General features: G+C 38.7%; 2 protein-coding genes across 2 annotated transcripts; one reads left to right on the plus strand and one right to left on the minus strand.

Moving 5' to 3' along the window:
• Positions 1 to 2,772: 2,772 nt before the first annotated feature.
• On the plus strand, positions 2,773 to 3,992 carry BGZ61DRAFT_486806 (uncharacterized protein; the record flags this gene model as incomplete). The annotated part of the gene is made up of 5 exons (XM_046249892.1): positions 2,773 to 2,908; positions 3,007 to 3,308; positions 3,382 to 3,572; positions 3,659 to 3,776; positions 3,837 to 3,992. 5 exons carry the CDS (start codon positions 2,773 to 2,775, stop codon positions 3,990 to 3,992), a joined length of 903 nt encoding a protein of 300 aa, XP_046094621.1.
• Positions 3,993 to 17,047: 13,055 nt separating this feature from the next.
• On the minus strand, positions 17,048 to 18,126 carry BGZ61DRAFT_571032 (uncharacterized protein). The gene has a single exon (XM_046256058.1). It carries the CDS (start codon positions 17,779 to 17,781, stop codon positions 17,383 to 17,385), a length of 399 nt encoding a protein of 132 aa, XP_046094622.1. The 5' UTR covers positions 17,782 to 18,126; the 3' UTR covers positions 17,048 to 17,382.
• Positions 18,127 to 22,912: the final 4,786 nt, after the last annotated feature.

A 22,912-nucleotide genomic window follows, 5' to 3' on the forward strand; every position in this document is an offset into this window, starting at 1 on the left:
GTGATAACATTCTTACCACAAATGCTCTACTCCATCACCTAAGCCTAATGGATTACTTTTGAAGTAACCGGCAAAGTTCAGAACCGCTTTATTCAGGTTGCGGTTCTCCTTCACATGCTCGACCCAGTCTGTGGTGAGCCCGTAGCGCATGGCCTCGATCAAGATCTGAACGAGATCGAAACCCCGCGAGAACGTACCTCCATGCCCGTATGTTCATGTGTTACTGGATCTGGCCTTGGGCCATCTCAGCGCTGCCCACTGGTGCTGGCAGAGCAGCCCCATCCCGCCCCGGTCGCGGCCGCTTTGACGGGCCAGGAACTTCGACCTGTAGGTCGTGCTTAGCACCTGCCTCTTCTTGCCCTTGAAGAGGTGGCTGCCAGGATCGGCGGCCTGCTGGTAGTTAGGTGTTTGCTCGCGCGACGATGATAGCCTCTGGTCAATGTCTTGGGGAGGCGTTGCCGCGAGTGTTGAATAGCCAGAGAGCCAATCGTCCCCTGATCAATAGATGCGCCCAAACTCGGCGCACATACTGTCTGGAGAGAAGAGTTCACGGAAAGTTCGCCCCGTTTCGTGAACTCGCTCCCTTAGCCTATCACATTCCTGTTCTGCGGGTCAACAACCAAGGCAGGGAGGGAACTGCAAAGATCCACCCAGTGCCCAAGCCTTACGCAGGCCGAGTGGTGTGTTTGCGAGAGATAAGGGATGCGGTACCGCGGTCGAAATCTCTTATTGAGTCCATGGTGACCACTCGTGCGGGTGTGTGGGTTGCGGGTTAAGGCACGAGTAGACTCCGGTTATGATCCGTGCACCACTCCCCTTGCAGATCACTTGACTTTGCTAATTTGACATCCCATTTTCCCACTGTCATGACAGCCATACGATTGCCGGAAAGTAAATGTGACCCTCTGGTTCGATGGCCGGCGCTAATTCCTCGGCTCCCAGGCTCCTTCAACTCTCGAACGACTGGGGTCAAGCGCAAGCCACAATTTCGTTCGGGAGCATGTTACGTGGGGCAGTCTACCCTATACACGCTAGATAGGGGCTACCGTGCAGGCTGCCTATTTGTAATGATGGGGCTGGTATCTCTTAACTCTACGGCTTAGGTTTCGCCGCTGAGATAACATACTCTTTACCGTCTCTTATGTTGCAAATATTCTTGTTGGAACCAGTCAAAATACCCATTTAAAGCTGTAAAATTAGGTTACCGTTGAACATATAGAAAGCATGCCATTCTGGGCTCTTGTTAGGACCATGGCTTCGGTTGCAAGATACATCCGGCACCGTAGATTATACAGTGCTGTACCTGCTAACACGCCTTAGCACCATATCAGAGCTTCGCGATTTGCACACGGCGCGTCGGATCGCGTGGCGGTTTCTCAGCGCGTCAATTGTCCCTGCAGACGGCCTGGAAAGGCTGCGCTGTCGTGTCCGATAAAATAGAGGCGAAGGACGTTAGCCTCTGGGCGTCAAATATTGCAGTACGCCGCCGCTGAAGGGAGCCATACTATTCCTTCGCTGACAGACTCCAGCAGTCTAGCTTCCCAGCCGCCAAATGATGGATATCGATTCCCAGGACATTTTCTTGGGCCAAGCAGGCTCTGAAACGTCGTTGACCCTACATTCGTCTCCCTGCCCGTCGAGGCTCTCTACTCAGTCCTCATTTTTGTCAGGTTCAACGCCGCAGACGCCGCCGAGGAAGATATTTAACCTGGATGAGAATCCTACGCCTGGCGAGATAGCCACGTCCCGTTCGAGCTCTTCAACGACGAGCTTCGGGCCGGCACGCCTCCGAGGACTAATGGCGCAAAGGTTGCCTGGTGGTGGGTGAAAGGGTTCCGTATGGGTCTGTCTGTGATGTCGGTGCTGGCTTCCCGATCGCTGCATGTCGTTTCCGCCTTTTGGCGTGGTGGGAGGCTGAGTTGGGCGTCTACCGGTTCGCTTTATGTCATTGTTCGAATTTTCCCATGTGATTGAGACTGAACACGACCCATGGTAGTTCACTGTTATGGTCCCGTGCGGGGGAAAAGTCAATTTGAGAGAGACAAAGCGGGGTTTGCAGCTGCAGATCGAGGTTTCTTTCAATGAATAAACGCCTCATTATGAGATTGTGACGACGTTATTAATCATGTCTTGGCGTTGATGAGAAATCTCGACATGGACTATGTCATAACCCTGTAGTTCGTCATCCCCGGCTCATTTCGTCCGCATTAGGGAGCGGCGGGCGCTATATCCTCGCCATGCAGCGGCTCAGAATCCACGGCCTGCCTCACTTTGTGAACGCCCTCATCATGACGTCTATATTTAGTGCCGGCAATGGTCTTCTATTCTCGGCGACTCGTACCCTGTACGGAATGTCTATCGTAGGCCATGCACCTCGATTATTCTCATGGTTGTAAGTCAACTCCCCCATTAACCGATCAGGCCCTTATCCGATCGACCCACTTACACAACTAAAAAAACAACGACAAGCAAAGTGATGGAGTGTTGCCACAAATGGGCACTTTCTGCGGGGTATTATTCTTACAATCAGTGGAAGCCCGTCCTCTCCATCTTAACTCTCAGTCATCTTCACATGCCAATAACTCCCGGATATCAGGGATTTAATTATGGGAACTGCCTTAAAAGCGAAGACTGTCCTGCATGCAGTCCTGCTGTCATTGCGCTTTTGTCTTCGTGCCCGTAATTCGATCGAATCATCTCTGAACTCCCTTAATGTCCCTTATTCATGCTTGAACCCTTCGCAAACATTTCTAAAAGTTGAACCGTTCTATTATGAAGAGACTTAGTTTACTCCTTCTCCCTCTATCGTCCTTGGGCATTTCGGCTCAGAGAAAGGGGCTGGATTGCGACTTCGAAGCTCGGAACCTCGCAACAATCCAATCCGTCTATGACCTTGCTGTTTTCCCAAGTACACCAAGCTTTTCTTTTCTGTTTCATCTTCATACATTCCATGCTCATTAGACAGGATAAATCACACTTCAACGTTCTACTAACATACTGCTCCAGATAATGTCCCCATCATAACACAAGGCACATCGACCTTCCCGCCAGGGCTCTTCGCCAACGACATCTCCGGCCGCGTCACGCCAGTCGGGGCCTTCGACGACCTCGTTGGCTCGATCGAGTACTTCGTCGGACTGGCCCCCGTCCCCACTGAACAGAATCCTACCATCTTCTCTGAGGCGAAAATCGTGGAGTTCAATTCTGGATGTCCGGAGGTTGCGACGTCGACGGTATACTTGAAGGTCTCAAGCGTTGATATTGCAAACCCTACAGTACCCGTTCATTTTGTTACGTACCTCAAACAGGTGAGTCGGCTGTTAACACTTTCATCCCTCCCATCGATGGGTGAGATTGGGATATGTCTAAAATGGTTTCCAGGTGGCATTCTGGCGCTTCAATGATAAAGGAGAAGTCACTCACTACGACGCCTGGATCCCAAATCTCCAGGCATTCGTCGAAACGAATCTCGGAGCACCGCTGTCCAATCTAGCTGTCCAAGCCGGCTTCAAGCAGGCAATTTGTGGCCTAGCCATGCAGCGATGCGTAGGGCCTAATGCGCAGTGGAACAGGTGGGTTGGCAAAATCCTAATTCGCTACAACAGAGGTATAGAGGCGAAGATGGGATAGAACATTGAAGCTAACAATCAGTGAGCAGTCCGGAGGAATGCCTGGGATTTTTGGAAACAATCCCCTTCGGTACCTTCGATTACGCGACTAGCAACACCGTTGCTTGCCGGCAGATTCATGTCATCTTGACTTTAAGTCGTCCAGACGTAAGTTGTTCAATGTTCCTTGATATTGAAGACTGCGTTTACTTGACTTTGGCCATCTAGATTCACTGTGCACATGTGGGTCCCACGGGTGGCGGCAAGTGCGTTGATACGGATTACAACGCATTTTACTTTGGGGATGAAGCCATCTTTGGATCACGTGCAGACTCGATATTCATGTGCCCACCAAAGCACGGAAAGAAATGCGGACGCGTTTAGCTATCGTTCGATGCTCCTTTCGATACTTTATACCTACCTCTACTGTCAATCTCCTTCTCAATGACCAAGACCAATGTTCGTACATATCATTTGCCCGAGTCTCGCTTTGGACGTCTGTGTCCAACTGGCCATGAGGGATGGGTCACACTTGTGTGGACGTCGATCAAAGATTCTAGGCCGGTCTACTGGCCGCCTCATCAGTTGAGGTTGAGACATAGCCGTTGGTATGATAACAGTACAAAAGAAATAAAATTAAAAAAGTGAGTTGTGTCCACAACCTCGTTAAATCCCGGTTCAACTGACTTTAGATATAAATGCTACTTAAACAAAAGTTTCCTGTTAAATTTCAACGTTGTTCTTGGCTGCGTCGCCAGATAGCAGCGGGTTGTGACACTACCAGTAGTATGGCGGAAACCTTCGGCACCATGACCAGCACATCGTCATGTGTCTCTAGCTTACACCCCCCTGTACGAGCCTGACGAGGGTTCTTAAGTGATGGCCTAAGAGTTTGTAATGCTTCTTGCTCCTGGAATCTTGCCAGCAATATGGTCTACGATCGCACGGAGGTCCTGGGCATTTCATACCTCGGAAAACATGCCTCCAAGATGCAGGTCCATCTAGGGTAGCCTGCTCTGTATCGAGTCGGATGTCCTGATCGGCAAGCCGAGCACCAGTAACCTCCCTTCCAGTGGTGTGTGTAGTCCTGCCGCTCTCTATATAGTCGAATAAAATATTAATCTTTAGCCTCTTCCCGATATGAAGTAGATGGCTTTATATATATAGTTATTTCTCTATAATTAGCTAATTAATTTCTAGCTCTTTAAAATACTTAGTTATATTTAGCTTAGATTGATTATTTATAGATATAATAACAGTTATAAACCCGGGCTTATAAGGCTTATTTTTTATAATTTTCTTAATTTTTAATAATAGCTTTTTATTCTTATAATTACTTAAAGCTACTATAAGCTTCTCTTCTATTTACTTAGTAATACTTCTATTTTTAAAAAAATTCTATTTTAAAATATAGTATATATAGATAGGTAGCTATTTAATATAGAACTCGCCTGGAATCCAATTAGTATAGAGTATAAATAGCAGTTAGTTTTAAGCGGGTTGCAGCTGGCTTCGCTGAGGGCCTGTTGTATGGCAAGCGGGCTGATTTCCGAGACTCGAGTTGTGATAAATGCGAGGCTTATTCTTATCGTCGCTAAACCAATTATCCACGGAGTCTGCATCCATTATTGCGTTGAGACAGATCGAGAGGCGGACTTTCGCCGAGTGGCGATTCTCGTTGGAAAGGTGAGTTATAGAGGATACCATGTCGGCAACTAATACATGGGCACCCGGGTGCCCAAATAATCTGGGCACCGGCGAGCTATATATGTACCGCCCCGTATACGCACTGCTAGTCTATTAGTCAGTAACAGCACTATAAAGGGAGCCCATAACTAGGCTTGCAGTACCCGCGAAAATAACTAAGTATAGTGCTATTTGTAGAATTAGTAATCCAAAATGGGCTATTAGCACTATTTACTAGAGTAAAATAAAGTTTACTAACTTATATATTTAATAGAGCTAATAGCTACCTTATATTATATTGTATTGTTAAGATATAGTAGGAAGGTTTAATATGTTTAATTTATATAAAAGCCACTTAAATTATATATAGATATAATAGCTGTAGAATATTTAAAAGCTTTACTATTATAGGCTAGAGCCTAGCTTAAGATTTCTATACTGGTACTAGCTCTCTATAGATATAGCTAGTAGACTTAATAGGTAGTTAAGTTAATACTTATTTTTTTACCTTAATTAAATACTATAATACCAGTAGAATAAATAAAGTGCTAGCTACTACTTAAATTCTACTAGGGCTAATTTATTATATTTGCTACTTAATTAATTATTTAATACTTATAACTTCTAATAATAATACAGTCTTCTATATTATAGCTAGCTAAGTATAAAACTTCTTATTTTCTACTATCTATTTCTCTTCTCTTCTATTTATTTCTATTTTCTTTTTATTAATATTCTTTAAATATATAAATAGATATTTAATTTTATATAATATATTATAACTATAACCCTTAATAAGGAAACTTAATATTTAAATTTACTGTATTTTTATTATATATATATTATAGTTACTAAGACCTAAGTTTTAGATTTTAAGCTACTTTTTTCTTCTCTACTAGAATTCTATCTAACTTTTTTAACTCTAATCTTAATAAATATACTAAAAACTTCTATAACTTAACTTAATATCCTAAGATTTCTAATACCTATAATAACCTAAGTTATTTAAATCCCCCTCTTATTTTATATAGCTAGTATTTATACTAACTTAATATAATATAATAGCTTTTAAAACTAGAAGTTATATTAGGCTCTAGTAATATTTTAAAAGAAGATTTAACTTTTTAAATTAATATTATTAATATTTTTACTAAGTTATAAAGTATAGCTATTTTTATTTAGATATATAAAATAAAATTACTATTAAAAATTTAATTTTTTTATTTATTAATTCTATTTTTATTATAAAAAAATAAATAATATTTAAAAATAGCTAATATAATTTATTATTTTTTATTTAGATATTATAGATAGTATAGTAATAGCTTAAATAGATTTTTTTAAAGAAATTTAAAAAGAAATTTAAATTTTATTTTTTAATTTATTTTTTAAATTTTAAAAAAATTAAAATTATATTAGATATTATTTATATAATATAGATATAATAGGTTACTAATAGTAAGAGCTTTTTAAATAAAATTTATTATATTTAAAATTAATTATTATAAAATAAGAAATAAATATTAAAAGAAAAATTAGTTTTTTAATAATAGAAGATATCTCTTTTATATTTCTTTATTTAAAATAAGATTACTATCTTAAAGTTATTAATTACAGATAGTAAGGTTATTAATTATAAATAATAAAGTTAAAGTTAAAAAAAGTTAAATAGAAGTTTTAAATAGAAATTAATAGGTAATAATCTTATTATTTAGCTATTATTTCTTTTAGTATTAAGTATAATTCTTATTATTTATTTCTACTATTTAAAATTATTATATAGCTTTAATCTATTTAATAATATTAAGTAAGATTATAAAAAAACTAAATACTATAACTATAAAAAATTAAATAGAAGTTTATTTAATAGGCTATTACTATAAAATTATTTATTTAAAGTTGAAAAAAAAAAAAAAAGAAAAAAAGCTATTTTTTTACTATTAATATACTATATAATTACCCAGGTAATATTAATTAGTAGGTTTTAATATAATTAAAACTTTAAGTTAGACTTTAGGTTATAATAATAACTATAATAATCTAATTAAGTATATTAATAACTAGCTAGATAACTTTAATAAGTATTTTAAAATTAAAAAGAAAAAAAAAGAAAAGTAAAAAAAAAAAGTAAAAAAAGCTTTTTTTAGTTAGAAGCTTATATAGATCTTAATACTTATATATATTAATTAAAAGTATAATATAATAATTATACTAAATTATTATATTAAAAAGTAAAAAATTAGTTAATAATTACTATAATAGTAATTATTTAAATATATTACTAAATTATAAAGTTTCTATTTACTATTTAGTAAACTAAGCTATAATATATAAGCTAAGATTTATATAAGCTTAATTTATTATAATAACTTTTTTATTATAATAGCTTTAAAGCTAAAAAGAAAGTTATTAAAATTAGGAAAAAATATTTTCTTATAATATAAAAAACAGTGTTATTAATACTATTTATACTGTTTTAGTTAGATTAATATTAGCTTAATAATTAAAAATTAAAAATTAATTTAAAATTAATTTACTTTAAAATTAAGTTAATTTTAAAGCTAGATATCTTAGTATTTAAAATATAATAAAAAACAATTTTAAAACTATCTAAAAGCCGATTTTTCAAGCTATTTAATAGTATATTTATTATTTAGCTATAATAGCTAGATTTTAAGAAATTATCTATAAAAAGCCTAAGATCTCTAAGCTAATTAAAACTTAAGATTTCTAGTATTAATATACTAATATATACTATTAATATACTATTTTATACTATTTTATACTATTTACCTCTTATTTTTATATATCTCTTAACTTTATATTTTTTATTAAAATATTTCCCTTATAATAATATTATTTTATTTTACTATTTAATAACTTTTAATATTTTTAAATATCTTTAATATCTTTTTTTCTATTAGCTAAAGAATTATCTTCTATTTCTTTAGTAACTTAAGCTTTAATTTACTTATTTTTAATTTTAATCTAGTTTAAATATATAATTATCTCTTTTTTTATTTATTTTTTTAACTCTATTAATATAATATAATACTTAAATATTTATTTATAATTTAAATACTACTTATAGCTTTACTTATTATACCTAAATAGAAGCTTTATTATTTTATAATATTATTAATTTATTTTAATATTACTAGCTAGCTATACTATATATTATATACTTTTTATAATAATATATCTTTTATATATAACTTATAGCAAATTATATCTTAATAGTAATAGTAATAGTAAATTAGGTAAAAAAAATAATTTATAAATAGAAAATTCTAGTTATTAAAAGCTACTACTAGATAAGTTTTATAAAACTTTAGTTATTATTTCTAGCTAATTACTAAAAACTATAATTAGTAAATTATCTTTTAGTATTAATACTAACTTTTTTTTAGATATATCTATAAAAAATTAAATTTAAAGTAGCTTAAATTTAGTATTTAATACTTTAATTAATACTTTAACTAACTGTAAAAATTTTAAAGTTAGAGCTTCTTATTAAAGTAACTTTTTAAATCTTATTAAGTAGGCTCTTATTATTTTAATATAATTAATTATATAATATCTATTATATATAAATAGTATTTTATATACTATTTTAATATTTTTAAATATATTAAATTCTTTTTAAGTATTCTATTTAAAGATATTAAAATATATAAATATTAACTTAATTTATTAATAAGACTTTAAAAGTAATTATAAAGCTTTCTTATACTATAAATACTAATATTAATAGAATATTTAAGTAAAAAAACTTAGCTTTATTTTAATAAGAATTTTAAAGTATAAAAATATAATAATTTATAAAATCTAATAAAAAAGCTTATATAAGTTATTATAAAAAAAAATCTCTTTTATTTAATAACTTCTATTACTTTTTTACCTTTTTTAAAGCTTTATATAATACCCAGCTATATACTATAATATATAGTGTAACAGGTAGTTAGGGACACTTGGGCTAGCTGGTCGCTAGCGGGGATGTCTCTAGGGTGACCCGGATGGGGTTAAAAGGGGAGGTCAGTGCTGTTACTGGGGGAAATCATCGTTTTTCCTTTCATCAGAGATTCTTCCTAGAAGTCAGAGAGGCCGGAAGGGCTCGAGGCTGCTAGGGAGTCTATTAATTGATTGCCTTCATTTTTGAGAGATTTATTTGAGCCTTCTTGCCATCACTACATTCCCTGTCCAACCTCCGTCTTCAACCTCCCTCAGATATCGGTCTGCCGCAGGCCCCATTGATGCCTTGCCAGCGAACTTTCCTGCAACCGACCCGATATACAATCTCATGAGATGCTTCCCTATCAGGAGACATAAGCCTCAGGTTGATCCGACCTCATACGCGTAATCTGGTGCAGCTTCGGGCTGACCGGCTAAGACGCCTGTGCGACGACTCTCTGTGCATTTCCCCTAGGGAAGGTTAATGAGTTGGGTGTTGTTTTCCGTTCCTTCCTGCTGCTAAATTGGAGGTCACGGTGGGGCGGCAAATCAATTGATCTTGCTCATCAAAGGGATCAATTGATATACTTCCACGCTGCAAGCCGCCGGACTTAAAAAGAGCAAGAAGAAAAAAAAAGGAAAGACAGGGGGATCGAGACCTCCCCGAATTTCCCATGAGCTGAGGGAGCCCAGGAAGCCCAATCAAACTGGTGAGGAGCCAGGTATCCTATCTAAGACACTTCCTGCGAGGGAGGATGTCCGCGATGATCCAGACTCCGGGCCATACCAACTACAACTACGCTAACTTTTTGGCTTTAAAAGCTGGACTGAAAAAGAAAGCACAATCAGCTTAGAAAGCATCTCATGGAATGATATCCCTGGATAATTATGCCCGTGGGAGGTCTATTCGAGGCCCAGACTGCCAATTCTATTCGGTAAGCTATTAGCTAAATGAGAATGCGTGGGGATTAGTCGGATGGGAAGGCGTCACCGCGATGATTGTGACTTGGCATCTTACGAAAGACCGAGGTCTAGCCACGCTAGCTTTGTTGTCCATCTGCAGTGTCGGGATCCTAAAGCTTAGGGGGAAAGGTATAAGGGGGGGATTTTGACTCTAGGAGCGGAAGAAGAAGATAGAGAGATTAACAGCATCTAGGGAGAGAGTTATTATTACGACGATCGCTCTGTAGAGAGAGATTTCACCAGGAAGTATAGAAGGGCGCTGAGTAAAGACCTTGATTATTGGCAGCAATTCCCCTCTATTACTCCTAGCTTATTTTTAAGAGATTTTTATAACTATTACAACCTACGCCTACTTAAGATAGATACTTAACTCTTCTTTAATTTTCTTTTATCCTTTATTTACAAATTCTTTCTAGCTATATATTTTTCTATATAGAAGGGATACTATTGCAGTTAGATGTTTATTTTAGTATAGTTGGCTGAGGTTGTGTTGCAAGAGAAGGATTATTCTTTAAGAGACTAAGATTTCTCTAACTACACTTGCAATTCTGATACCACTATCAAGGCGAGAAGGAGGAAGAAAAAGAGGAAAGTATTGAATGAGATACTTAAGAATGCAACTAGCTACCCCCCAACTTAATATATCAAACTGGCTTAATTACAGCTTGCTACTCTCCTAGCTGGTATGGAGTCATATTTGCAAGACCGGACCCCTCCAGAGTCAAGCACCCATTCCAAGATGAATCCGAACAACAAGGGCTGCTTAGAAGCTAATGGGGACGATAAATTGGGATCCCTCATCTCTATTTATATATTCAAATGCAAGTTCAAAGGGACCAATATCATTAGCTTCATGCAGTTATTCGAGAACTATATTAGAGGTAGGGTTTATACCGACGAGAAAAAGAAGATACTATTGACTTATTTTTCCCATGAGGACGTCAGGATGAAGGTGGAAAAGGCCTGTAAATGTAATACCTGGGAGGAAGTCAAGATGAAGCTTCTAGAGGACTTCAAAAGGGAGGATGAGGAATAACAGCTCTAACCCCTTAAAAGGATCCTAAAGATGAACTCCCTGTCCATGAGGAAAGCAACTGATTTTAAGATACTCAACTGGCTCAAGACCTATTAAGAGCTATACAAGGCTCTCCAGAATGGAGGGAAATTCAAGAAAGGCAATTCCTACGCCGTTTTCCATATTCTTCCCCAGAAGGTTATTATTCAGGTATGCAGATAGAAGAATATCTCGGTCCAGGAGCTGTAAGCAAAGACCTATAACAACATGGTCGATCTCATAATATCCTTACTCAAACGGGACCAGGAATTCAAAGACCTAATTAAGGAACCTTGGGAAAGAGAATTTGTATCGGATAAAAGGCCCTCGGAGAAGAATATAGAATATTCCTTTCCGCCGCCAAGTCAACCAAAGACCGACCAAGCTATCGACTCCCTTACCAAGATAGTCCAAGGGTTGAGCATCAATGCGGCTCGTCAACAGGAAGACATAGAAGCTAGGTTGGTAGCCATAATCTAGAATGCTATGGATAAGTAGAGGCTCTTCAATCAGCCTCATTACAATTACAACCCGGCTCCTAGAGGACCTCATGGGGACGACCAGGACTTTATTGTTAATGCCAACTATAGTCAGAGGCAGATCAAATACTTCTACTGCTATGTTCCTAGTTATTTTCCCAATTAATGCTACGAGCTGCAGAGAGACAGGGATGCTGGCTACTGTAATTTCGACTTGGAAGCTAGTATGGCCTGGGTAGGTCGAAGGGAAGCTAATATCCCCTTGAAGCTGGTCTGGAAGATGGGACTTCTTGGTGGTGTTAAGAAGCTGGTTGTTCTGTGGATCTAAAAGTTCCTAAAGTCCCCAGCTGCCAGTTTCTTGGAAGGTCTAATGTCCGGCTTTGCAATTTGAAACTGGTCTCCCAACTAGGAGGAATAAGACCTGGTGATGGACTTCATAAAAAGAAACCAGAACCCGCTGTTTGAGGACTTAATTATCAACAAGGTCAGCGGCAGGACTGGAAAGCCTACTGACAGTTAGGATGACGAGCCTATTATTAACATCATTCTTATTAACAAAAAAGACAATAGCAAGCCTCCTGTAATTCTAAATAACAATATCACCTTTAACACTACTATCATCAAGAGGGCTAGAGTTAAAGAACTGCCTAAAGAAGTAGAAAGAGACTACCCGATCCCTCTAGTAGTCACGCCAAGAATTCTTCTGCCGACTAAACTAGAGGACTGGAAGCTAGTAGAAGCCATTAATAAGAATGCCTCTAATAGAGATACCCATCACACTACTTTAATTGAGAATAGAGCTTCCCTAAGATAAAAGGTCCTAAACACAAAAATCCCAGTCTCAATCCCTTAGATAATCTATTACAACCTGGAATTTAGCCGTTTAATAGCAAAGGAATTAGTCGATATAGCTGATGGCGTTACCGACACTGTCTGGCTAGATTCTACTCCTTCCTATAAGAAAAGGCTGCTAGGGAACGTCGAAATAAACATTCTTAAGGGACGGGAAGAGCCGGAGCTTGTAATACGAGACGGCCTGCTATTTTCTGAGATTTACTTCGATGATTTGGCTTGGTAATGTGGAGTTCTTATGGTTGCGATTGGCTAGGAAAAAGACCCTCCAACTTCCCAGGGTGATTCTATTCTTACTCTAGGAGATTATATTGTGATGAACAATAAAACTATAAAGAAGGTCTCCTATAGGAAGGAATTGAGGAAGTCTGACTGCAAAGTACTTAATGAGATAATAATGAAGGCTTTTATAAACCTTATCTAGAATATTAATATATAGCTGTGGTTAATATGCCAAGACCTTTTAAGGCTTTAGGTGAGACTTGGGCATCCTAATAGTTATACCTAGAAAGCTATTCTAGATATGGATGCTGAAGGCAATATCATCTTAGATTACATTATTAAGACTAGCCGGCTCCTATTTACATCTAGCTTAGCTAAGATTATATCCTTCTTAAAAAACTTAATTCCAATAGCTAGAATTGTTACTACTAATATCTATATAGGTAATATCTTTATAGAATAGAAGATATATATAACCCCTATATTAGTAGTTTCTATTTTCTTTATTCTAGAGATGTCTTTCTTTTAAAGTATAAAGGTTATCTTTAATTATAGTACTATTCCTGGGGAGATGTTAATAAGCTGCAAGCTAGGGACTATCAACCTGATATCTCTAGTTGCAGGCAGAATATAAAGAGTCAACCTAGTTGCTAATAAAGCAGCACCAGGGGGGTTATTATAAGTATACTAGAACCCTCTAAACCGGCTATTAATGACGTCTACAATTTAGAAAAGGATGATGTTGAGTATCTTATTAGATACGTCAATAAAAAGACAGTACAAAAAGTCTTTAAGATTATTCTTAAAGACTAGATGAAGGAAAACGATTTAATATAGTCTAGAGTTAAGAAAACTTACGCTCCAAATAGCAGCCAAGAGGATATAATAGTCCGGGTCAATACTATGTATAAAAGGAAGGCTGATAAGGTCTAGCCTAGAAATGACATCCCTTCTAATGGATCTACGCCTGAAGGGGATTTGTTCTGGCGCGATAAGAAATGGGATGAGGTTAAAGGGAACCTAGAAAAGGACTCCCCTTTCTCTAATTATATTACTTTTAAATTCTTAAAGATTAAGAAGGGATCAAGGCTCTTCGGCGAGAGATTGGACGTTCTGATAGGGCAGACTAAGGATACTCTTAATGATGCTAAGAGGGAAATCTTCCGTCAAATTATCTTTAATCAGAAAGAAGCCCTAGCTTGGACCTTTAAGGAAAAAGGGGAATTTGACTTTAGAATTGCTCTCCTATAAGTTATTAAAATTACACCCCATACAGCCTGGCAGTGTGGTAATGTAGTTATCCCTTATGGAATTAAGGCTAAGGTTATCTAGCTGCTGAAGGAAAGACTGAAGAATAAGATTATTGAAGAAAGTCATGCTTCCTATAGGAACTGGTGGATGCTTGTAGCTAAGAAAGATAGGAGCTTGTGCCTTATTAACTCAGCTAAGAGGTATAATATCTATACTATCAGGGATGGAATGATTCCTCCTAGAACTGAAGACTTCTTTGTTGAATTTGGAATGTATTAGATTCTTTTAGTTCTTGACTTCTTTTCTAGATACAATTAGATTACCCTGGACGTAAAAAGCAGGAATTTGACGACCTTCCAAATGCCAATTGGTCTATTTAGGCTATGCATCCTCCCTCAGGAAGCTACAAACTCAGTAGCCCAATTTACTAGAATTATAATGAGGATCCTTTTCGATTTGATGCCTGATATAGCTAGAGCTTTTCTAGATGATATTGGTGTTAAGAGCCCTGTTGAGGACTACAAAGGGGAGGAGTCCCTTCCTGGTGTTAGACGGTATGTCCTGGAGCACCTGATAAACCTCGATGCTGTTCTGGTCAATGTAGAGCTTTTAGGCTGTTTAATTGCTGCAAAGAAGTCATTCTTCTGCTAAAAGGCCGCTTCTTTGGTAGGATATCTTTATGGGACTTATAGTTGCAAGCCCATAGAGGATAAGATCCTGAAGATTGTTAAATGGGAAGATTATTTTAACTAGACTGGAGTTAGGGCCTTTTTAGGCATCTCAGGATATTATAGAATCTGGATTGAAAAGTATGCTTGGATTGCTAAGCCCCTTACCGAGCTACTAAAGAAGGATGTCCCCTGGAAGTAGGAAGATAACGAGAAGGAAGCGATGAGGGTATTAAAGGAGAGGATTGTTACGGCTCCTATTCTTATCTCTCTCAACCTATTTAAAGAAGCTAGAGAGGTTATTCTAATAATTAATGCTAGCATCCTAGGCTGGGGAGCTATTCTAATATAGATAATAGATGGAAAACGTCACCCTATAAGGTTTGAATCTGGTACCTAGTTAGATGCTGAGAAGAGGTATGATGCGATAAAGCTAGAGTGTAAGGAAGCTCTTTATGCTATTAGATATATAAGGATGCAAATCTATAGATATCCCTTTACTTTGAAGACCAACTCAAGGGTCCTTGTTAATTAGATTAATAATAGGGCTGATGATATATTAGGATTAATGGTCGTCTGCTGGATTAGCTATCTCTTGCTCTTTGACTTTACTGTCAGATACATTCCAGAAAAGAAGAACATAGTAGCTAATAGTCTTTTAAGGAAAGAGAAGGGACCTTTTAACCTTCTAGACCGAGAAGCTAAAGGCAATATTGAGGATGAGATTGACGCCCGCCTCAATCTTGTTCTTTTTGGCCCTGAAGATAAGAAACTGGAAGATAGCTACATAGGTGAATGGCTAGTCCTAGGGAACTATTTGACTTCCCTAAAGCGGCTGGAGGGACTCTTAGCAAGAGACTTCTTGCGACTAAGGAAAAAGGCAATATAATTCTATGTTTATGGAGGTTATATCTGGAGACGAGCACTGAGCCTAGGAGACGACCCTATGCTTGTTGTTGATAATGAGGAGCTTTAGAAGCATCTTATTATAACCTCCCACCATCATAGGGGTTATAAAGGCAGAGAGGCGACTGTCTATATTGTTTCCCGCTGCTATTTCTGGCGAGGTATTAGATGCAAGGTAGAGTTAATTATTAAGACTTGTCCAATTTGTTAGGTTTATGCTGCCTAGAGACCGGTAGAAATCGCTAAGCCTACTACTCCTTGGTATCCTATGATGAAGATCCATATCGACGGATAATACCTTTCTGATAACGACGGGATGAAGTTCCTGTTGGAAGCTAGATGCAATCTGATGGGATGGGTTAAAGCTATGCCTTGTAAGGCTCTAAATGCAGCAAATGTCTGGAAGTTTATTAGAAGGATCTTCTATTGCTATAGTATGCCTGTGAAGATTGTTACTGATAATAGAAGCAAGCTGGCAAAAGGAATCCCTAATAAGCTAGATGACCTGGGCATTATAATAGCTAAGATTTCCTTCTATAATTCCAAGTTAAATAGGCTAATTAAAGTTAGTTATATATCCTTAGTTAACTATTTTAAGAAGCTTAGCCGGCTAGGGAAGTGGGTTGAGTTGGTAGACTAGGCTCTATTTGTAGATAGATCTACAATTTATGGGTTTTATGGATGCTTACCCTTTTAGCTTCTTTATGGATGGGAACCTATCCTCCCTATAGAAATTAAAGTCCCAACCTAGAGACTTATTAATTAGGATGAGGTCTATATTAAGGAAGATATTATCTTAGCTTAAATCCGAATCCTAGAAAGATAATAAGAAAATTAGGAAGCTGCTAGATAGAAGGTCAAGGAATATCGAGAGAACCTGGCAAGAAAAATAACTACTTCTAATGCCTTTAAGCTGAGGAAAAAGCCACTATTGCTAGGGGATCTTGTCCTTCTCTATAATATTAAAAACTACCATAACCTTTCTACTGCAGCCAAGCTTAAGCCAAAATGGCAAGGATCCTATAGAATCCGAGAGGCTTTAGCGGAGACTAGAACCTATATTCTTAAGACTCTAGATAGTATAAAGATAGCTGGAACCTGCTATGGGGACTGGATTAAGGCCTTTATGAAGGATGATCAAGGGTGGTGGGCCAGCCCTGATGATGCAGAGGTTTGGGGACCTCCTACTGAAGATGAGGATGAAGAATCTGAGGAAGAACTATTTTATAATAAGATATATCAACTCAGTAAGATAGAGGATTTATTAGATAAGGCCTATTCTGCGCCTGTTCTTTGTCCATGGAGGGGACCTAGGGGGGACTTCTAGGTTTGTATTCTAGAGATGAATAAGGAGGCTAGAAACCAGTATGAAGCAGTTTAGAATATCTTATTAGATGTTTGGGGATACAGCTTTGGCTGGGGATAGTAGTATTGCTATATAGGGAGGCGGATAGGGGAGGCAAGATACAGGGTCACTGGAGAGACTTGGACGCGAAGAGTCTAGACAGCCAAGATCTAACAAAATAACTACCCAGAAGGAGTCCGGCTGCTATGAACAACATCTCACGACAAAGAGGAACAGTATAGAGGAAATCTATCTAGAAGAGATAAGGGTGGTGCCAACCAAGTGGTAATGTCATTCCCTAGGCATTTGCTATTGACTACCTATTTTACAAGAACGGAAAAAAAGACTATTTTTTTTTTCTTTTCCTTTAACAGGGAAAGAAACCCATTAAGACTAACTAAAGAGCCCGGTACCCATTGCGAAAAGCCTGAGCAGAGACCTGGGAAGCCCGACGACAAATCTCAAGGTCAGACGCACCGCCAGCCTCAGAGGGATATTCGCCAATAATCCGAGGGCAAGAACAAGAATTGAAGACGTCAGAAGTATAAGAGGTCGACATATTCGGGTTTGTGGCTCGACTACCAAGAGGAAATTTCCGAGGACCTTTCTGACGACCTGAAGCCATGTACCCATGGAGGCATTTCCAGTCGCAATCGGTCCGGTTATGCCAAAGGCAATTAGCACACACCCCATTCATATATCCCGGGGCCGAAATGTAGGCATGGAAAGGGGTCAGAATGTGTTTGTTGAAGCGGGTGGTTGTTGAGAGATAGCTGTAGATACAACAGCGATACATAACCGGATTGATGACCCCGATAAAGGCGACAATGAGGGCCTTGATAAGATATGGGTAGGAAGGAAGGTTTATGAAGAAGTACCCTCTAGGATGAGCCCAGTCTGCCGGGATAAAGACCTGCTGGAGAGTGCGGGTGGCTAAAAGTCCTATTCCTGCTGTGATGGATGAGTCTCGAAAAGGAAGCTGCTTGAGGAACCAGACGAGGAAGGCCTCTCTGGAGCTGGTGGTAGGAAATTGGATATCCAACTCGACGTATAGAGGGCGGCCCAGTCAGTCGAGGGCCTGGAAACTACAAATCCAAACCCGGAATGACTTCAGGACCTGGAAAAGTATCTTATTAGATAACCTAAATTAACAGAAGGGAGATAAAGGACCTTATTAAGGCTGGAGTCAAATTAAGCTTCAATAAAGAAAAGGAGCGAAGGAGAACGGCGTCTCGACCCTTCCAAAAGGTACCAGACCGTCGCGAGAACTTATCGGCCTTAACTCTACACTCAGCTAGATGACGAACATCAGGAAGCTTCTCTCGAGGGAGGCCGGAAAGAATAATCAGCTTATCTTGAGGAGATGCCATTGCAGAGGCTATCCCGATGTCGCGATGATAGAAAAAGAAGGGAAGTCTGCGGCAGGATGAGGCTGAAACCCTGATGTTGGTGATGTAGAAGAGAAAGAGGCTTCAAGCTCAAAGAACCCTACCTTAGGGCTAATCCGGCAGGGCTTTATTACAAAGTGCAAGAATTGCAAGAAGTGGGTGTTCTTGTTTGCCATAACTTACAAAGGAAAATCAGTGAGAAGGTCTGGAAAACAACGACTGCTGTCTCTGTAATTTACCGTTATAAAGAGAACCGAGCCCCATAGTACAAAAGACCCTCGAATACTCAGTCTCTCGAAAACACCAATACCTACATACTCTTCTCGCACTCCAGCTGCTGTAGAAATCAATACTATAACTTGCGCCTCCAAGCTGCAATTCTTTTTCTATTAAGCCCAAACCTCGACTACTATCTCATTAGTTGCTTTTCTTCTTACCAACTGACTTTTAAATCTATTGCTATACTATGGAACTTAGCATGTAATAGCCACCTCCAATAAGGCTATAAAGAAGAAGGCGCAATTTTACTGCAGTATGAAATTGCTAACTCTCTACAAAGGAACTATCCAAGGGGAAGGTGGAAAAGGGAGCTTTTTCTACTATAAAGAGAACCTTATAAAGATATTACTGACTAAAAAAGTCAGCCAATAACCAACTCTCTATTCTTCCCGCCTGGATTGGTCTTATTGGGATGAGGAAAAGACTGAGCGTCCTATTCTAGGGGATGAGGAATTGATTAAAGCTTGGGCTAAGACTGTCAGACTGCACCCCAACTTTAGCGAGATTGATTTTAGGACTTGGGAAGGTTACTGTGGCGATTTCTGGGGCCTCCAGTACAAGCTTCAGTATAAGAATCTCTCTGCTAACTTTGGTCTTATTGCTTTCCTATGAATTATGACCTATGGAATAAGGGATGTTGTGGCTGTTGCACCTTTTAGCCTTGACCTCGAAACTCATGTCCTTCGAGCCAACGAATAGGGGAAAGAGACCTTCTCGACCAAGCTCCTAAAAGAAGGCGTTCTGGTTACGAAGAACCGTCCTACGGTGAGCTTCCGACTGATTTGAGAGACTATGTTTAACTGCGGCTACCTTATTGGCATCATCAACTTCGCTAACAAACATCATTGGATTGACTATATCTAGGATGCTAGGGCAAAGCAACTCTCCCTCTTCAATATAATAGAACTTTAAAGAAAGGAATAATTTAGGGCTACTGGGGTTGCCTGGAGGGAGATTATGACTGTCAATAGTACCCCATTTAACTTCTCTGTCTACAGTATGCCAGCCTCTGCCCAGTCCTACGGTTGGGAGTGTGGCTTTTTTGTAGTCTTTCTTATAACTTTAACTATTTGCGGTATAGTTGGCCTAGATAAGCAGTAGATATAGGGAGGGATCCTAATGAAGAGACTAATCTTTAACGACCCGAACGATAAGCCGGTAAGTGTCCCTTTTAAGCTATGATTTCGCAACTAGAAGCTCGGCGCCGTCAAGCCAAAGCCCCCGCCCTAGCTAAAGAAGAAGGAAAAAGCTGCTAAGAAGAAGGAGACTGTGGACTAGGACTTGGATCTGGAGCGCGTTAGAAGCTTTATTGGATGTGCCATTATAAAGGAGCTTGGAATCCGGGACCTGATATATAGCAAGGGTACGGACAAGGTCTGCCGAAAAATCGACCTCTCCTACAATTGTGAGCATGGGTTTGTAACTACCGACTAGAAACTTAGAATATTAAATCTCTATACCAATCTTAGTGGGTTCTCCCCAGTCAGCTAGAAGAGTCTTGATCTTAAGAAGCTCCCCGATACTTATTAAATTATCCCTCATCCTACTGTCCCTTTTAGTTAGATATTCTGCTCTATAATAATATATAGATTAGACTACTAAAAGGTTAACTTTACTATAGCTAACAACCTCGTTAAGATATTTAAGAAGAGAGGATTTGAGGTTTAAAAGGGGATTCTTAAGCTACCTGGGACTACGGGAGGGAGTATTATCTCTCTAGGCTTAACTATCCCAGAGAAATCGCCAATAGCTCCTAAGCCTGCATCTAAGACTGTACCTGTAGTACCTTCTAGGGGTATCGAGGAGATGGAAATGATATTCGGCAGAACTTCCTCTTCTCCTAGGCCCTCTGGACGTTCTGAAGGGACAGGAAGAGGAGCGGTATCTTCTCTGATGGAAGGGGTTAGGGATATTAGGGCCTTGCCATCGCCACCTCCAAAGTCGCCGGTAGTATCCCAAATTGAGAGGGATATTCGAAGCCCAAGTCCTCGTCAGCCTGCTGGGTTGGATGTGTCGATGAGAGACGTTCGTGGAGTGTCCGCCAGGAGTGATGTCTTAATGAGGGATCCATCGCCCAGCCCACCTCGTCGTCAAGCTGCCAGATCCCACAGGACCCCAACTGTTTCTGCTGTCTAATTTATTGATAGAGCTATTCTTTGCTACTTTAATGATAATGCTATTCTTCAAGGACGAAGCAAGTACGATAATATCTCTATTAGTAAGGGTGCAAAGAAGATAATTATTAATACTAACTAAATAAACCTTTCTTATATTTTCAAATAACCTATGCTATTTATACCTAAGTCCGAGTCCTATATAACTTATATCCCGGAAGGTCTAATTTCTCTTTCCTAGTAGGAGGAGCTAATTAACGCGCCTACACGGATGTCATCCCTCCCGCTATTGTAAAGATCAGTCGGGAGGAACGTTACCGTCAGCGTGAGGCTTACAAGTAATAGTTGTTTGGTGTGCTATTCTGCTTTCTCTGGTAGATTGGAATGGTAATGGATAGGAAAGCTTGTGGTAAAGGAGTCGCCCTTAATAGAGGAAGTTAGTCTTTAGAAGCTTCTAATGAGATGCTTCTCTAATATTTGCTATATTTCTTTAGTCGGAATCTTAAATGAAGGCTGTTGTATTGTATGCATTCCTGGCCTGATTGGGGACAATCATCAGATCGCGGGGGAGGGATATAACAGGCGGTTAGGGACACTTGGGCTAGCTAGTTGCTAGCGGGGATGTCTCTAGGGTGACCCGGATGGGGTTAAAAGGGGAGGTCAGTGCCGTCACTGGGGGAAATCATTGTTTTTCCTTTCATCAGAGATTCTTCCTAGAAGTCAGAGAGGCCGGAAGGGCTCGAGGCTGCTAGGGAGTCTATTAATTGATTGCCTTCATTTTTGAGAGATTTATTTGAGCCTTCTTGCCATCACTACGTTCCCTGTCCAACCTCCGTCTTCAACCTCCCTCAGATATCGGTCTGCCGCAGGCCCCATTGATGCCTTGCCAGCGAACTTTCCTGCAACCGACCCGATATACAATCTCATGAGATGCTTCCCTATCAGGAGACATAAGCCTCAGGTTGATCCGACCTTATACGCATAATCTGGTGCAGCTTCGGGCTGACCGGCCAAGACGCCTGTGCGACGACTCTCTGTGCATTTCCCCTAGGGAAGGTTAATGAGTTGGGTGTTGTTTTCCGTCCCTTCCTGCTGCTAAATCTTCAAGACCCAAGAGTCGGGGAGGCCGACTTCCTCTGCAGCTGGTATTGGAGTTTGTAGCTATATATTAAGCTTCGATATGATATTTTCTGGGTTTAAGGGAACAAGTCCGGCCCCTCGAAAACCTCCCTTAATATTACTTTTTATTATAGCAGCTATATGGGCAGTATAGAAGGCTAGGAAGAACTTAGTCTTTATAATATAGGTTATAGAGTATCTAATTAATTGCTTAATTTCTCGACTATAGGCTATTTTAAGCAGCCTAAAGTATCCAACATCAAGAGGCTAGAGTAGATAAGATAAATAAGACGGCATATAAAGTATAATAATATTATTCTTTTTATAATATTTCTCAAAGTCGACGAAGTGGTAACTTTTATGCCTATTAAGAATTAGAAGATAATAGCAACCGGTCGATTGATTCTTTATATGCTAGTTAAAGTACTTAAGCTACTTAAAACCTATCTTATTGTTAGTCTAGTTATTTTGAGTTATTGTAATAGCCTAATTGCCCGGGAGGTTGCTTTTCTAATACTAGCTAGTAAGATAATATTAGCTTATAATTATAATAAACGGCTAGATTGCCTAGCCTTCTATATTAATTGCCTGAATAACTATAACCTATTTCCAGTTTTTAGGCTGGACTGATTTTGGGTTTCTATGCCTATTTATGCCTATAATAACTATTTTACTTATAATAATATCTATTATAAAGCCAGTTTTATTAAAGTTATAGATATTAGCTAGGTTGATATTATATTTTATAATTATATTCTCTATAAGCTGGAATTAATTATAAATAATAATTGGATTTTTATATTTAGCTCTCTAATAGTTATATTTATAAAAAAAATGCATCTTAAGCTCTAGTTATTACCTAATAAAGTTAGAAGCCTAGTACTTGCCGATAGGTAATATATTATAGTTAGCAAGCAATTAGTTGGCTATTTCTTTAATATTATAAAGTTATAGGGGAAACTCTTATAAATCCAGGTTGAGGATGAACTGAATAATAATCTGCTCTTCTAGATTGGATAGCTTATAT

Source organism: Ilyonectria robusta (assembly GCF_021365365.1).
Source record: "Ilyonectria robusta strain PMI_751 chromosome Unknown BGZ61scaffold_55, whole genome shotgun sequence".
In the NCBI taxonomy this organism is placed as follows: Eukaryota; Fungi; Ascomycota; class Sordariomycetes; order Hypocreales; family Nectriaceae; genus Ilyonectria; species Ilyonectria robusta.